Here is a 16,793-nt window from a genome sequence, read left to right on the forward strand (position 1 = left end):
AAAACCTTTACTTTTTCAAGTCCTGAGAGTCAGATAATGTATGCAAAATATCTGACATTCATCTAAAAAACAAACAGCAATGGGCTAAGAGGAGACCCTTGACATACGCCTATGTGCAATTGAAAATATCCAGACACCATGCTGTTTTTCTCGACTTGGGGACTCTGCATACAAAAGAAACGTGTTTGGTGTTGATGTTGTCAAACAATGCTAGTTGAAATTGAATAGACTGTCTTCAGGTCATACGTTTTAGAGCAGGGACGGAGATTTAAGCAAAGTGTTTAATTTGATGCAGGCAAGTTCAGCTGCCATGATGAATAATGGAATTATAGCGACTGTGATCTTCTATTCATTTGATTCAGGGTAAGAGTCAAGGCATGGAGTCAAAAGTCATTCATCTTTGCCTGTGGTCGTAACATTGGTTACAGTGCTCGCATTCACCCCAGTGGCATCAGGTTTAGAATTGGTAATGGTGATGCTTAGAAGTTGGCAATGCTACATGCCAAACCACAGCAGTAGTTAGGATAAGTAAACATGTTTGGATTTCAGTTGTTAAACAAGGTGTCTGGTAGAGATCGATGTTTGTTAGCTTTGGCACCTGACGTTTTGCAACAAGCGCTTTGAAACGAGTTACTATAAACTAGCCTAACAATAACATGAATGTCATACCGGTGACTAACACTGTCTCTCGGTAATCTCCCAAATATATCACTATATGGTTCTCTCCATAGAGAATATCAAAGTTGTGGGTATATCCACCTCGTCTTCCAAACCTGAGACAGTCAGGCATCAGGCACTCGACCAATGCGGAATCCGTTCGATATCACATGACAGTGTGTTTCGACGCCTGCCGTTAGGTGACAAGAAGTGTTTCAGAACGTCTGAACATTTTTCTGATGCAGTGAGTGTCGGCAAGATTCTTATGTTATTTATTTGTAATGTTTTTTCCAGCGCTGCCCTGGATGTTGATATCATAACTGCATAAACCTGACAGTTCATGTACATGTGGAGTAGTAGCAGCTAGGTGAACACAGACAGTATGTAATGAAGTCCAGAATTCAGCTGCTGATTGAGTTAAGGTCCAGTCAGTTTGACTTCCTTTTAAAACTGTTATTTCAGTACTTAGATAGGTACCGTAATCACCACAAAATGTAATGACCATACATGGATCATTTTGATATAGTATTTCCCTCCTTTTATAAATTTTTCCCTCGCACAGCAAATTATCCCCTCATGCTTAACGCCACCACTTTACCTAATATCTATTTCACCAAAACCAGCATTGTCATGTTAGTAGTACCTACAGCAGTACTTTGCTATTCAGCATCCGCAAAAAAAGCGTTGAATGTGCAACAACCATTTCTCTTCCCCAGTTTTACAAGTTTTCATTAGGTTTAGCCCTTGGATTATAAAGTTCTTAGTCGTTATAGCTGTAGCTTCCGATATAAGAACACTGGCAGGGTTTCTCACCTTCAAGCCATTGAACCAAAAGTACAGATGTTTTCCCAAGGCACACATTTAGATTTGATTTCAGAATTTTTTAATTATTAATTATACAACCATGGTTTAAGGAAGCAGGTGTAAAAGAGATTTCCAAATGTAATGGATTCAACTCTGCATAAATGCATTCTGTTTCAAATGTAAGACTTAGACCATGAGGATGTCAAAAGACGAACGTTCAGATCCAATCATCTGTCGAGCTAAAAAGGTTTAAGCATTAAAAAGGACAATGAGTACAAGTAAACAGTTTTATTGAGGGATTACAGGCAAATGCAGGATCAATATATCATCCAACATGGTTGCAGGATCTCTGATGAAGGAGAGTTCAATTTGTAGAACAATCAGAAAAGTAACTCTACAGAAGTCCCTCGCCCGCCGTGGGTTCCTCGCCCGCCGTGGGTTCCTCGCCCGCCGTGGGTTCCTCGCCCGCCGTGGGTTCCTCGCCCGCCGTGGGTTCCTCGCCCGCCGTGGGTTCCTCGCCCGCCGTGGGTTCCTCGCCCGCCGTGGGTTCCTCGCCAAGGTCATTAGCCATGTCGGTAACTACAAATGTACTTTGATGAGTGGTGGCAGGTGTGCTTTTGGAACCGCCATTGTCCGGATTCTCTAAGGAATGTAGAACATTAGAATTACGAGCAGGCTACGGCCGTTTTCTGGTCAAACAACTTTCACGTTTTTAAGGTTTTGCACCACACTTAAATTTATGCATGTAAAACACTATAATTTTTTCCCCAGAAGGACATGTACACAGTGACAATGAATATTGCAACAAGGGACAGGATGAAAAAAGAAAAAAATGTTTTACCTTGAATTCCTGTCAGAGAGATCCCATCTGGCTTCTGGAACTCACCAAAAGGAAAACAAGAGACTGGGGAAAAATGTTAACAAATTTAATCACAGTAAAATTTGCAGGGACAAAAGCAGAGAAGTGTAACATCCTCCAAATTTGCAGTTTACAATTTGTCCCCATACAAGCTACTTATCTACAAGTAAAACATTACTGAAACAACCTTTCATGCTCCCAACAAGAAGCACCACAACAAGGCACCATTCCACAGCTCCCATTCTAACAATAGGCATCCTAACAGCAGCCATGTACCATGACTTCCCATGGCCTATAAGAGGCTTATATAGGCAACATTTGCCCCTGCCACCATCTACCACCTGAAGCCAATCACAGCTTGACTAGCAATTATCTAGATTGATGCAGATGTAATGGTCAGAGGGCATTCATGGAGATGGAAAGAGGTCTCATTGGTGTATCATAGCCATTATAGTGTCTGTTCCAGCATAAGCAGCACCGCTGATGCCATCCCCAAATGAACTAGTCTATATCAAGTTATTGGCTTATCTCTCCAATGGCATTGGCTGATACATGATCACATTAACAAGATCAGCAAATGCCCAAGATGCCCAATGGTCTACACTTGAGTAATATTCATGCTGGGTTTCACTTAGGCATGTTTTTATAAAGATCTGATAGGCTTATGTTGACCCATCAGAATAGCCCCAAAATTGATCTGATGTAAAAAGTAAAAATTATATCAACATTGCAGCCAATGGAAAGATATGCTTGTCATACTGCCGTTATACATTGATTTTAGTAAGAATGAAAGTCATTGCAATCAACAAGGAAATAGAAATGTTCAACAGTATAATGGTATATAAGATATAATGTTATATCGTATAAACACAGCTGATGGAGATTTGTGGGATGCACATCCAGGGCACAAAGCTCCCGTTCCACCACATCCTAAAGATGCTCTATTGGGTTGAGATCTGGTGACTATGGGGGCCATTTCAGTACAGTGAACTCATTGTCATGTTCAAGAAACCATTTTGAAATGATTTGAGGTTTGTGACATTGTGCACTTCACAAATGCTTTAATGCATACATCGGTTGAAACGAGTGATTGTTTCAGTCAAAGTTGCTCTTCTATCAGCTTGAATCAGTCGGACCATTCTCCTATGACCTCTAGCATCAGCAAGGCATTTTCGCCCACAGAATAAGAACTTGAAAGAGCAAATCGCCTAAGCTAAATGGCAAAATCTGTGGCAAAAAGAAAATTACCTGAGCAGCACATACACTACATCAAATATCTCACTTTGTAACATTATAGACTCCAATCTGTTTTGATATTCCCCATGTCAAATATCTCGTTTGTCAGGATGGTTTATGTTAAGCCTCTTTCACCAACTAGTCAGCATATAATTAAGAACACTGATGCTTTTGGCAGTGGTTCTCATCTTCAAGCCGTTGAACCAAAAGTACAGATGTTTTCCCAAGGCACACATTTAGATGATTTCAGAATATTTAAACTATGAATTATACAACCATGGTTTAAGGAAGCAGGTGTAAATGAGATTTCCAAATGTAATGGATTCAACTCTGCATAAATGTAAAAGACTTGGACCATGAGGATGTCAAAAGATGAACGTTCAGATCCAATCTGACGAGCTAAAAAGGTTCAAGCATTAAAAAAGGACAATGAGGACAAGTAAACAGTTTAATTGAGGGATAACAGGCAAAAGCAGGATCAATATATCATCCAACATGGTTGCAGGATCTCTGATGAAGGAGAGTTCAATTTGTAGAAATATCATAAAAGTAACTCTACAGAAGTTCCTCGCCCGCGGTGGTGGTGGTGTCCGAAATCTGGGCAGTGGTAGCCGTGGTGGAGGAGCCCGTGGGCCCCTCGCCCGCCGTGGTGGTGGCCTCGCCCGTGGGCCCCTCGCCCGCCGTGGTGGTGGCCGAGCCCGTGGGCCCCTCGCCAAGGTCATTAGCCATGTCAGTAACTACAAATGAACCATGATGAGTGGTGGCAGGTGTGCTTTTGGAACCGCCATTGTCCGGATTCTCTAATGAATGTAGAACATTAAAATTACGAGCAGGATACAGCCGTTTTCTGGTTAAACAATTCATGTTTTTTTATGGTTTTGCACCACAATTAAATGTATGCATGTAAAACACTATCATTTCTTTCCCCAGAAGGACATGTACACAGTGACAACGAAAATTGCAACAAGGGACAGGATGAAAAAAGGAAAAACTTTTTTTTTTACCTTGAATTCCTGTCAGAGAGATCCCATCTGGCTTCTGGAACTCGCCAAAAGGAAAACAAGAGACTGGGGAAAAATGTCCATCCATCAATCCATCCATCTTCTTCCGCTTTTCCGGGGCCGGGTCGCGGGGGCAGCAGTCTAAGCAGGGATGCCCAGGCTTCCCTCTCCCCAGACACTTCCTCTAGCTCTTCCGGGGGGACACCGAGGCGTTCCCAGGCCAGCCGGGAGACATAGTCCCTCCAGCGTGTCCTAGGTCTTCCCCGGGGTCTCCTCCCGGTGGGACTGGACCGGAACACCTTCCCAGGAAGGCGTTCCGGAGGCATCCGAAACAGATGCCCAAGCCAAAATTACGAACAGAACCAGCGACAAAGGGCAGCCCTGCCGGAGTCCAACATGCACTGGGAACAAGTCTGACTTACTGCCGGCAATGCGGACCAAGCTCCTGCTTCGGTCGTACAGGGACCTGACAGCCCTTAGCAAAGGACCCAGGACCCCATATTCGCGAAGCACCCTCCACAAGATGCCGCGAGGGACACAGTCGAATGCCTTCTCCAAATCCACAAAACACATGTGGATTGGTTGGGCAAACTCCCATGAACCCTCCAACACCCCGTAGAGGGTATAGAGCTGGTCCAGTGTTCCACGGCATTGACGAAAACCACACTGTTCCTCCTGAATCCGAGGTTCTACTATCGGCCGTATTCTCCTCTCCAGAACCCTGGCATAGACTTTCCCGGGGAGGCTGAGAAGTGTGATCCCCCTATAGTTGGAACACACCCTCCGGTCCCCCTTCTTAAAAAGAGGGACCACCACCCCGGTCTGCCATCCCAGAGACACTGTCCCCGACCGCCACGCGATGTTGCACAGGCGTGTCAACCAAGACAGCCCCACAACATCCAGAGACTTGAGGTACTCAGGGCGGATCTCATCCACCTCCGGTGCCTTGCCACCGAGGAGTTTCTTGACCACCTCTGTGACTTCAGCCCGGGTGATGGACGAGTCCACCTCTGAGCCCTCATCCTCTGCTTCCTCAATGGAAGACGTGACAGCGGGATTGAGGAGATCCTCGAAGTACTCCTTCCACCGCCCCACGACATCCTCAGTTGAGGTCAACAGCTGCCCACCTCTACTGTAAACAGCGTTGGTAGGGCACTGTTTCCCTCTCATGAGGCGCCGGATGGTTTGCCAGAATCTCTTTGAGGCCAGCCGATAGTTCTTCTCCATGGACTCACCAAACTCCTCCCAGGCCCGAGTTTTTGCCGCCACAACCACCCGGGCTGCAGCCCGCTTGGCCTGTCGGTACCCGTCAGCTGCCTCATGAGTCCCACAAGCCAACCAGGCCTGATAGGACTCCTTCTTCAGCTTGACGGCATCCCTTACTTCCGGTGTCCACCACCGGGTTCGGGGATTGCCGCCTCGACAGGCACCGGAGACCTTACGGCCACAGCTTCGAGCGGCCGCTTCGACAATGGCGGTGGAGAACATGGTCCACTAGGACTCAATATCTCCAGCCTCCCTCGGGATCCAGTCGAAGCTCTGCCGGAGGTGGGAGTTAAAGATCTCTCTGACAGGAGACTCGGCCAGACGTTCCCAGCAGACCCTTACAGTACGCTTGGGCCTGCCGAGTCTGTCCAGCTTCCTCCCCCGCCATCGGATCCAACTCACCACCAGGTGGTGATCAGTTGACAGCTCCGCCCCTCTCTTCACCCGAGTGTACAAAACATACGGCCGCAGGTCAGATGAGACGACAACAAAGTCGATCATCGACCTGCAGCCTAGGGTGTCCTGGTGCCACGTGCACTGATGGACACCCTTATGCATGAACATGGTGTTCGTTATGGACAAACTGTGACTAGCACAGTCCAATAAAGTCCAATAACTGAACACCACTCGGGTTCAGATCAGGGGGGCCGTTCCTCCCAATCACGCCCCTCCAGGTGTCACTGTCGTTGCCCACGTGGGCGTTGAAGTCCCCCAGTAGAACAATAGAGTCCCCAGTCGGAGCACTTTCCAGCACCCCTCCCAGAGACTCCAAGAAGGTCGGGTACTCTGCACTGCCGTTCGGCCCGTAGGCACAAACAACAGTGAGAGACCTATCCCCGACCCGTAGGCGCAGGGAAACGACCCTCTCGTTCACCGGGGTAAACTCCAACACATGGCGGCAGAGCTGGGGAGCTATGAGCAAACCCACACCAGCCCGCCGCCTCTCACCATGGGCAACTCCAGAGTGGTGAAGAGTCCATCCTCTCTCAAGGAGTGTGGTTCCAGAGCCCAAGCCGTGCGTAGAGGTGATCCCGACTACCTCTAATCGGAACCTCTCAACCTCACGCACTAACTCAGGCTCCTTCCCCGCCAGCGAGGTGACATTCCACATCCCTAGAGCCAGTTTCCGTGTCCAGAGATCGGGTTGTCTAGGCCCCTGCCTTCGACTGCCGCCCGATCCTCTTTGCACCGGCCCCTTATGGTCCCTCCTGTGGGTGGTGAGCCCACGGGAGGGCGGCCCCACGTCACCCGTTCGGGCTGAGCCCGGCCGGGCCCCATGGGGGAAGGCCCGGCCACCAGGCGCTCGCATTCGAGCCCCAACCCCGGGCCTGGCTCCGGGGTGGGGCCCCGGCTGCGCCACACCGGGCGACGTCACGGTACTCAAAATTTTATTCTTCATTAAGGGGTTTTGAACCGCTCTTAGTCTGACCCGTCGCCTAAGACCTGTTTGCCTTGGGAGACCCTACCAGGGGCATATAGCCCCAGACAACATAGCTCCTAGGGTCACTCGGGTACTCAAACCCCTCCACCACGTTAAGGTGGCAGTTCTTGGAGGGGCGTGATCATTCAGTTAAACAAAATGTTCATCATTCACCCAGTTAACAAACGTAAAATAGGGGATGCTGTTAAGGCTGATGTCCGTACTTGTCAGACATTTTACAGGTGACTTGGATAGGCTACTTTTCTTAAAAATGTTATTTATTTGTAAAGTTTTTTCCAGCGCTGCCCTTGATGTTGATATCATAACTGCATAAACCTGACAGTTCATGTACATGTGGGGTAGTAGCAGCTAGGTGAACACAGACAGTATGTAATGAAGTCCAGAATTCAGCTGCTGATGGAGTTAAGGTCCAGTCATTTTTAATTCGTTTTAAAACAGTTATTTCAGTACTTAGATAGGTACAGTAATCACCACAAAATGTAATGAACATACATGGATCATTTTGATATAGTATTTCCCTCCTTTTATAAATGTTTTCCCTCGCATAGCGAATTATCCCCTCATGCTTAATGCCACCACTTTACCTAATATCTATTTTACCAAAACCAGCATTGTCATGTTTGTAGTACCTACAGCAGTACTTTGCTATTCAGCTTCCCAAAAAACCCAGTCAGCAAAAAATCGATTACATCTATAGACAGCCATGACCAGCTTGCAAAAAAAGCGTTGAATGTGCAACAACCATTTCTCTTCCCATCCATCCATCCATCTTCTCCCGCTTATCCGGGGCCGGGTCGCGGGGGCAGCAGTCTAAGCAGGGATGCCCAGACTTCCCTCTCCCCAGACACTTCCTCTAGCTCTTCCGGGGGGACACCGAGGCGTTCCCAGGCCAGCCGGGAGACATAGTCCCTCCAGCGTGTCCTAGGTCTTCCCCGGGGTCTCTTCCCGGTGGGACGGGACCGGAACACCTTCCCAGGAAGGCGTTCCGGAGGCATCCGAAAAAGATGCCCAAGCCACCTCAGCTGACCCCTCTCGATGTGGAGGAGCAGCGGCTCTACTCTGAGCTCCTCCCGGGTGACCGAGCTTCTCACCCTATCTCTAAGGGATCGCCCGGCCACCCTGCGGAGAAAGCTCATTTCGGCCGCCTGTATCCGGGATCTTGTCCTTTCGGTCATGACCCAAAGCTCATGACCATAGGTGAGAGTAGGAACGTAGATTGACTGGTAAATCGAGAGCTTCGCCTTGCGGCTCAGCTCTTTCTTCACCACAACAGACCGATACATCGACTGCATTACTGCAGAAGCTGTACCGATCCGTCTGTCAATCTCCCGTTCCATCCTTCCCTCACTCGTGAACAAGACCCCTAGATACTTAAACTCCTCCACTTGAGGCAGGCACTCTCCACCAACCTGAAGTGGGCAAGCCACCCTTTTCCGACTGAGGACCATGGCCTCAGATTTGGAGGTACTGATTTTCATCCCCACCGCTTCACACTCGGCTGCAAACCGTCCCAGTGCATGCTGAAGGTCCTGGTTAGAAGGGGCCAACACGACAACATCATCTGCAAAGAGCAGAGACGAAATTGTGTGGTCCCCAAACCTGACACCCTCCGGCCCCTGGCTGCGCCTAGAAATTCTGTCCATAAAAATTACGAACAGAACCGGTGACAAAGGGCAGCCCTGCCGGAGTCCAACATGCACTGGGAACAAGTCTGACTTACTGCCGGCAATGCGGACCAAGCTCCTGCTTCGGTTGTACAGGGACCTGACAGCCCTTAGCAAAGGACCCAGGACCCCATATTCCCCAAGCACCCTCCACAAGATGCCGCGAGGGACACAGTCGAATGCTTTCTCCAAATCCACAAAACACATGTGGATTGGTTGGGCAAACTCCCATGAACCCTCCAACACCCCGTAGAGGGTATAGAGCTGGTCCAGTGTTCCACGGCCCGGACGAAAACCACACTGTTCCTCCTGAATCCGAGGTTCTACTATCGGCCGTATTCTCCTCTCCAGAACCCTGGCATAGACTTTCCCGGGGAGGCTGAGAAGTGTGATCCCCCTATAGTTGGAACACACCCTCCGGTCCCCCTTCTTAAAAAGAGGGACCACCACCCCGGTCTGCCATCCAAGAGGCACTGTCCCCGACCGCCACGCGATGTTGCACAGGCGTGTCAACCAAGACAGCCCCACAACATCCAGGGACTTGAGGTACTCAGGGCGGATCTCATCCACCCCCGGTGCCTTGCCACCGAGGAGTTTCTTGACCACCTCAGTGACTTCAGCCCGGGTGATGGACGAGTCCACCTCTGAGCCCTCATCCTCTGCTTCCTCAATGGAAGACGTGTCAGCGGGATTGAGGAGATCCTCGAAGTACTCCTTCCACCGCCCGACGACATCCTCAGTTGAGGTCAACAGCTGTCCACCTCTACTGTAAACAGCGTTGGTAGGGCACTGTTTCCCTCTCCTGAGGCGCCGGATGGTTTGCCAGAATCTCTTCGAGGCCAGCCGATAGTCCTTCTCCATGGCCTCACCGAACTCCTCCCAGGCCCGAGTTTTTGCCTCCACAACCACCCGGGCTGCAGCCCGCTTGGCCTGTCGGTACCCGTCAGCTGCCTCAGGAGTCCCACAAGCCAACCAGGCCTGATAGGACTCCTTCTTCAGCTTGACGGCATCCCTTACTTCCGGTGTCCACCACCGGGTTCGGGGATTGCCGCCTCGACAGGCACCGGAGACCTTACGGCCACAGCTCCGAGCGGCCGCTTCGACAATGGCGGTGGAGAACATGGTCCACTCGGACTCAATATCTCCAACCTCCCTCGGGATCCAGTCGAAACTCTGCCGGAGGTGGGAGTTAAAGATCTCTCTGACAGGAGACTCGGCCAGACGTTCCCAGCAGACCCTTACAGTACGCTTGGGCCTGCCGAGTCTGTCCAGCTTCCTCCCCCGCCATCGGATCCAACTCACCACCAGGTGGTGATCAGTTGACAGCTCCGCCCCTCTCTTCACCCGAGTGTCCAAGACATACGGCCGCAGGTCAGATGAGACGACAACAAAGTCGATCATCGACCTGCGGCCTAGGGTGTCCTGGTGCCACGTGCACTGATGGACACCCTTATGCTTGAACATGGTGTTCGTTATGGACAAACTGTGACTAGCACAGAAGTCCAATAATTGAACACCACTCGGGTTCAGATCCGGGGGGCCGTTCCTCCCAATCACGCCCCTCCAGGTGTCACTGTCGTTGCCCACGTGGGCGTTGAAGTCCCCCAGTAGAACAATAGAGTCCCCAGTCGGAGCACTTTCCAGCACCCCTCCCAGAGACTCCAAGAAGGTCGGGTACTCTGCACTGCCGTTCGGCCCGTAGGCACAAACAACAGTGAGAGACCTATCCCCGACCCGTAGGCGCAGGGAAACGACCCTCTCGTTCACCGGGGTAAACTCCAACACATGGCGGCAGAGCTGGGGAGCTATGAGCAAACCCACACCAGCCCGCCGCCTCTCACCATGGGCAACTCCAGAGTGGTGAAGAGTCCATCCTCTCTCAAGGAGTGTGGTTCCAGAGCCCAAGCCGTGTGTAGAGGTGATCCCGATTACCTCTAATCGGAACCTCTCAACCTCACGCACCAACTCAGGCTCCTTCCCCGCCAGCGAGGTGACATTCCACGTCCCTAGAGCTAGTTTCCGTGTCCAGAGATCGGGTTGTCTAGGCCCCTGCCTTCGACTGCCGCCCGATCCTCTTCGCACCGGCCCCTTATGGTCCCTCCTGTGGGTGGTGAGCCCACGGGAGGGCGGCCCCACGTCGCCCGTTCGGGCTGAGCCCGGCCGGGCCCCATGGGGGAAGGCCCGGCCACCAGGCGCTCGCATACGAGCCCCAACCCCGGGCCTGGCTCCAGGGTGGGGCCCCGGCTGCGCCATACCGGGCGACGTCACGGTACTCAAAATGTTTTTCTTCATTTAGGGGGTTTTGAACCGCTCTTAGTCTGACCCGTCGCCTAAGACCTGTTTGCCTTGGGAGACCCTACCAGGGGCATATAGCCCCAGACAACATAGCTCCTAGGGTCACTCGGGTACTCAAACCCCTCCACCACGTTAAGGTGGCATTTCTCTTCCCCAGTTTTACAATTTTTTATTAGGTTTAGCACTTGGATTAGAAAGTTCTTAGTTGTTACAGCTGTAGCTTCCGATGTCTGACTACCTTGGCAAATGGTTCCATGTCAGAAAAAGCTGATGGTACCTTGAAGTAGCTTGTGCATCTGGTTCAGTAAATATGTGCAGTGTGCACTATTACAGCTCTAACCTGGGGAAAAGGCTACTCATCATTGTCGTGTTTTGCACTGCGCTTGGATTCACTGCTGTAGGAAATGCCCACGTAGGGACAGGGCAACTTGACCTTGCTTGGGACGATGTGGGTTTGGAGGGACGGAGAGAGGACGAAACCAGCTGGAGGGCTGAGGGATAGAGCCCTTTGTTTCTGGTGGGCTTGCTTTTCAGAACAACTTTAAGATCAGTACTTAGAGCAGAGGTCTCAAACCGGTTCCACGGAGGGCCGAGTGTCTGTAGGTTTTCGCTCTCACCTTGTACTTAATTGACTAATTAGGTCACTAATTGGTTCATTTCTACCCCCACCTGGTTGTTAAGGTCTGAACTGGGAACCGATTTAAAGGAAAACCCAAAAACCTGCAGACACGTGGCCCTCCGTGGAACCGGTTTGAGACCTCTGACTTAGAGTAAGGTTTGTTGAAGAACTTGGAAGAACAAATCACCTCAGCTAAACGACAAAAATCTGTGGCTAAAAGAACAATACCTGAGCAGCACAGACACTACATCAAATATCTCCCACTTTGTAACATTATAGACTCCAATCTGTTTTGATATTCCCCATGTCAAATATCTTGTTTGTCAGGATAGTTTCTGTTAAGCCTCTTTCACCAACTAGTCAGCATATAATTAAGAACACTGATTCTTGAGGCAGGGGTTCTCACCTTCAAGCCGTTGAACCAAAAGTACAGATGTTTTCCCAAGGAATACATGTAGATGTGATTTCAGAATAATTAAATTCTGAATTATTCAACCATGGTTTAAGGAAGCAGGTGTAAATGAGATTTCCAAATGTAATGGATTCAACTCTGCATAAATGCATTCGGTTTCAAATTTAAAAGACTTGGACCATGAGGATGTCAAAAGATGAACGTTCAGATCCAATCATCTGTCGAGCTAAAAAGGTTTGAGCATTAAAAAGGACAACGTTGACAAGCAAAGAGTTTAATTGTGGGATTACAGGCAAATGCAGGATCAATATATCATCCAACATGGTTGCAGGATCTGATGCAGGAGAGTTCAATTTGTAGAACAATCATGAAAGTAACTCTACAGAAGTTCCTCGCCCGCCGCCGTGGTGGTGGCCGAGCCCGTGGGCCCCTCGCCCGCCGCCGTGGTGGTGGCCGAGCCCGTGGGCCCCTCGCCCGCCGCCGTGGTGGTGGCCGAGCCCGTGGGCCCCTCGCCCGCCGCCGTGGTGGTGGCCGAGCCCGTGGGCCCCTCGCCCGCCGCCGTGGTGGTGGCCGAGCCCGTGGGCCCCTCGCCCGCCGCCGTGGTGGTGGCCGAGCCCGTGGGCCCCTCGACCGCCGCGGTGGTGGTGGCCGAGCCCGTGGGCCCCTCGACCGCCGCGGTGGTGGTGGCCGAGCCCGTGGGCCCCTCGACCGCCGCGGTGGTGGTGGCCGAGCCCGTGGGCCCCTCGACCGCCGCGGTGGTGGTGGCCGAGCCCGTGGGCCCCTCGCCCGCCGCCGTGGTGGTGGCCGAGCCCGTGGGCCCCTCGCCCGCCGCGGTGGTGGTGGCCGAGCCCGTGGGCCCCTCGCCCGCCGCGGTGGTGGTGGCCGAGCCCGTGGGCCCCTCGACCGCCGCGGTGGTGGTGGCCGAGCCCGTGGGCCCCTCGACCGCCGCGGTGGTGGTGGCCGAGCCCGTGGGCCCCTCGCCCGCCGCCGTGGTGGTGGCCGAGCCCGTGGGCCCCTCGCCCGCCGCCGTGGTGGTGGCCGAGCCCGTGGGCCCCTCGCCCGCCGCCGTGGTGGTGGCCGAGCCCGTGGGCCCCTCGCCAAGGTCATTAGCCATGTCAGTAACTACAAATGAACCGTGATGAGTGGTGGCAGGTGTGCTTTTGGAACCGCCATTGTCCGGATTCTCTAATGAATGTAGAACATAAGAATTACGAGCAGGTTACGGACGTTTTCTGGTCTAACAACTTTCAGATTTTCAAGGTTTTGCGCCACACTTAAATGTATGCATGTAAAACACTAATTTTTTCCCCCAGAAGGACATGTACACAGTGACAGCAAATACTGCTACAAGGGACAGGATGAAAAAAGGAAAAGAAAAATGTACCTTGAATTCCTGTCAGAGAGATCCCATCGGGCTTCCGGAACTCGCCAAAAGGAAAACAAGAGACTGGGGAAAAATGTTAACAAATGTAATCACAGTAAAATTTGCAGGGACAAAAGTGGAGAATTGTATCATCCTCCAAATTTACAGTTTACAATTTGTCCCCATACAAGCTACTTATCTACAAGTAAAACATTACTGAAACAACCTTTCATGCTCCCAACAAGAAAGACCACAACAAGGCACCATTCCACAGCTCCCATTCTAACAATAGGCATTCTAACAGCAGCCATGGACCATGACTTCTCATGGCCTATAAGAGGCTTATATAGGCAACATTTGCCCCTGTCACCATCTACCACCTGAAGCCAATCATTCCTTGACTATCATTTATCTAGATTGTCATTGTAAAATTTAAAACCCAAAGCGCTGGATCACAGTGTGACTAAATATGTCAGTCTAAATTCCTTTGGGGTTCAATGCATCTGGATGCTTTGGAAATATGAGGTCCATATAGAGATGATTTGATTATAGCCATGAGAATCTATCCTCTTTAAATAAGATCCAGCAACTCATCTTCTATACTGAATATTCAACACTGATGTTACATTCTGGGTTGTGCCTTTCCTTCCACTCATCTTGTTCGGTTGGGAGTTGATGTACTGGCCCCTTCTGAACAATGGGGAGGACATAATGCGGTAACTTTCTGTTCATAAGTTGTGCTTTTTCAAGTTAATTTATGTTTCAAATCCTACCATTTTCTCAGTTCAATTTCTTTTACTGGCCATGGGTGTACAATGACCACAGCTATGAATGCCAAATATTATTTTAACGCTAGCAATCAACATGTAGCAAACAACCTCTAGGAAGCTAATGTAAACAAGCATATCACTCGGCCAACCAATCAATAAACTGACAAAACGCTGAACGAACATTTTGAAATAGCTCCAATTTGGTGCTAATCAATGCACAAGCACCTCCCCCTTCCTATAAATCAAACTTTCAAAAGCAACCGGTCACTCATTTTATCCACAAGCTTGGAAAGGCCCCAGCAAAACACCAGTGAAGATCACCTGTGATGTTGATTTGGGTCACATAGTTCAGACAAATTGTTGCAGCCGAAAGCCATGCGATTAGGTCCAAAGACATCACTAATGTATAGTAAATGTGTTAACAGATTATATTGGGGTGGGGACTAGGGTACAACATTTGTCATGGTTCAAGATGGATGAAACTTTACTTAGAGCCACCAAACCAATTTGAGTCGGACTAGTCCATATTCACAAACGTGTTACAGGTTTAGCAGCATCCAAGCAAAATTAACTGATGTCATCCTCTACAGAGTGAATTACCCCTGAAAGTCAAAACTCCCCTCTTAATATTGAAAAGAGGCTAATGTCACACAATGCAAGTAGTAACGTCAAAAGTTTATTAGAGGAACAGATGAAGACGAACAACCAAAACACTTGATTGTGAACACCATGCGTTACCTCTGACACTAAACAAGCAACCTGATACAGGCGATATCACAGGCCATGTTCCTAGAATACACCCAATCGTTATGCAAGTTGGAGAAAACATTGCATCTTCAGAAGGTCTGTGGTGGTAGGAGTCACGTGACCAGATGCTATGGAGTTAAGCTCATTGGAACTGCCAGGAACAGCGACTCCAGTCACAGCCACGACAGAGACCCCAACTACAGCCATAACCATAGCAGTTCTGGCAGTAATAGTCATAACGGTACCCGTGATAACCATGACCACCACGATGATGGCCCCTGTCATGACCATGACCACCACGATGATGGCCCCTGTCATGACCATGACCACGGTCATCATACATGCCAGTTTCGGAACCAGTTATCATATGGGTGGTAGGAGAGACTGTGGTTGCACCAAGTTCAGTAGACAGGCCTTTTGGAACTTCAGACAATCCATGATGGGTGGGGGCAGGAGACGCTGACGTGATGACGGGCTCCCCATGATGGGTGGGGGCAGGAGACGCTGACGTGACTACAGATGTAGCAGTGGCAGATGATCCTTTAGATCCTCCATTGTCCAAATTTACTAGAAAATGTAGTAGAACAGTTGGGAATTACAGGCACATTTGCTCTCAGATCTAGCAGACAAAATGTTCTAAAACCAGATAATACACTGGAATTTATCAGTCTAAAGCACCTGGCTAAGGGCAATCCCATACCTACTACTGCATCAAAAGCAACATTTTAATATCCTGGAATTGTATAATTATACCATATCCAGAGATTTTGTTTAGCCAATAGACACATCCACATAAGAATTCCATTTATGTCTATGGGTGAGCTATACATAACATGGAGAAATTGTTCAGAATTCAGTTAGCTCCCAGCTAAACAGCAGCTACAGAAACAAGAGTAAGCTCACTGCAACATGAGCTGTAGCCCTTACCACAATAAAAACCTTCTGGAGCAAAAGCCCAGCAAGACATTTGATTGAAAATATGTATTAGGAGGTAGTACTTATTTGAACTTCATTGCCAATTGTGCCAGCTCTCCAGTAGCATGGCATGGTCTAAAAGGGTAATTCAATACTAAAGAATAAAGCAACTCAAGTCAAGATTCAGCAGTACCCAACAGGGTAAGACCATCACTACAAGGGATAGGAAATACCTTGAAATCCCTTCAGATAGATTCCATCAAACTTCTGAGACTCACCAAAAGGGAAACAAGACACTGAGGAGAAGCAATGACAAAGTAACATTAGAAATGTAAGGCTGAAATACTCCCAAACAATCAAACACATTGTGCCAAGCAAAACATGTGTACAAACCTTTCACATTCCCAACAATCAGAACGACGACAACAACCCAGACCGCTTTCACAGCTCCCATTATTAGAATTCTCAGCCGTAACAACAAGAAACACCCACACAGTGCCTTTAAGAGGCTTATATAGGCCACATCTCACTTTCACTTTATTCCCACCTGAAGCCAATTATGGCTCAACCATCATTTAACAAGCTTGATTGAGACACAATATTCAGAAATGAATCATAGAGATGGGAAGAGGTATCTTCTGTGTATCAGTGCCACTATAGTTGTGTGTAGGGATGGGCAATGTCATGATCAGCTGACATCTATGTCACCCAGGATTTTCCTCACATTAAAAGAATCAACCAAAT

The 16,793-nt window shown here is 49.4% G+C and overlaps 2 protein-coding genes across 4 annotated transcripts; both read right to left on the minus strand.

Annotated features, from left to right (window-relative positions):
- Positions 1-1,734: 1,734 nt before the first annotated feature.
- Positions 1,735-13,932, minus strand: LOC105010013 (300 kDa antigen AG231-like). 2 transcript variants are annotated; one of them, XM_034290152.1, is made up of 3 exons: positions 13,844-13,932; positions 4,561-4,623; positions 1,735-2,103 (listed from the first exon to the last, which is right to left on the minus strand). In XM_034290152.1, exons 1-3 carry the CDS (start codon positions 13,926-13,928, stop codon positions 1,856-1,858), a joined length of 396 nt encoding a protein of 131 aa, XP_034146043.1. In that variant the 5' UTR covers positions 13,929-13,932; the 3' UTR covers positions 1,735-1,855. The 2 variants fall into 2 exon arrangements, with proteins under 2 accessions (XP_034146043.1, XP_034146042.1); XM_034290151.1 differs by lacking the exons at positions 4,561-4,623; positions 13,844-13,932 and adding exons at positions 2,303-2,365; positions 2,508-2,601.
- Positions 13,933-15,043: 1,111 nt separating this feature from the next.
- LOC106024910 lies at positions 15,044-16,527 on the minus strand. Of its 2 annotated transcripts, none has more exons than XM_034290212.1 (3): positions 16,443-16,527; positions 16,283-16,345; positions 15,044-15,701 (listed from the first exon to the last, which is right to left on the minus strand). In XM_034290212.1, the coding sequence occupies exons 1-3, from the start codon at positions 16,501-16,503 to the stop codon at positions 15,277-15,279; spliced, it is 549 nt and encodes a 182-aa protein (XP_034146103.1). In that variant the 5' UTR covers positions 16,504-16,527; the 3' UTR covers positions 15,044-15,276. The 2 variants fall into 2 exon arrangements, with proteins under 2 accessions (XP_034146103.1, XP_034146104.1); XM_034290213.1 differs by having other exon boundaries at positions 16,328-16,345; positions 16,443-16,525.
- Between the last annotated feature and the right edge of the window lie 266 nt (positions 16,528-16,793).

Source organism: Esox lucius, chromosome 23 (genome assembly GCF_011004845.1).
Source record: "Esox lucius isolate fEsoLuc1 chromosome 23, fEsoLuc1.pri, whole genome shotgun sequence".
NCBI classification, from domain to species: Eukaryota; Metazoa; Chordata; class Actinopteri; order Esociformes; family Esocidae; genus Esox; species Esox lucius.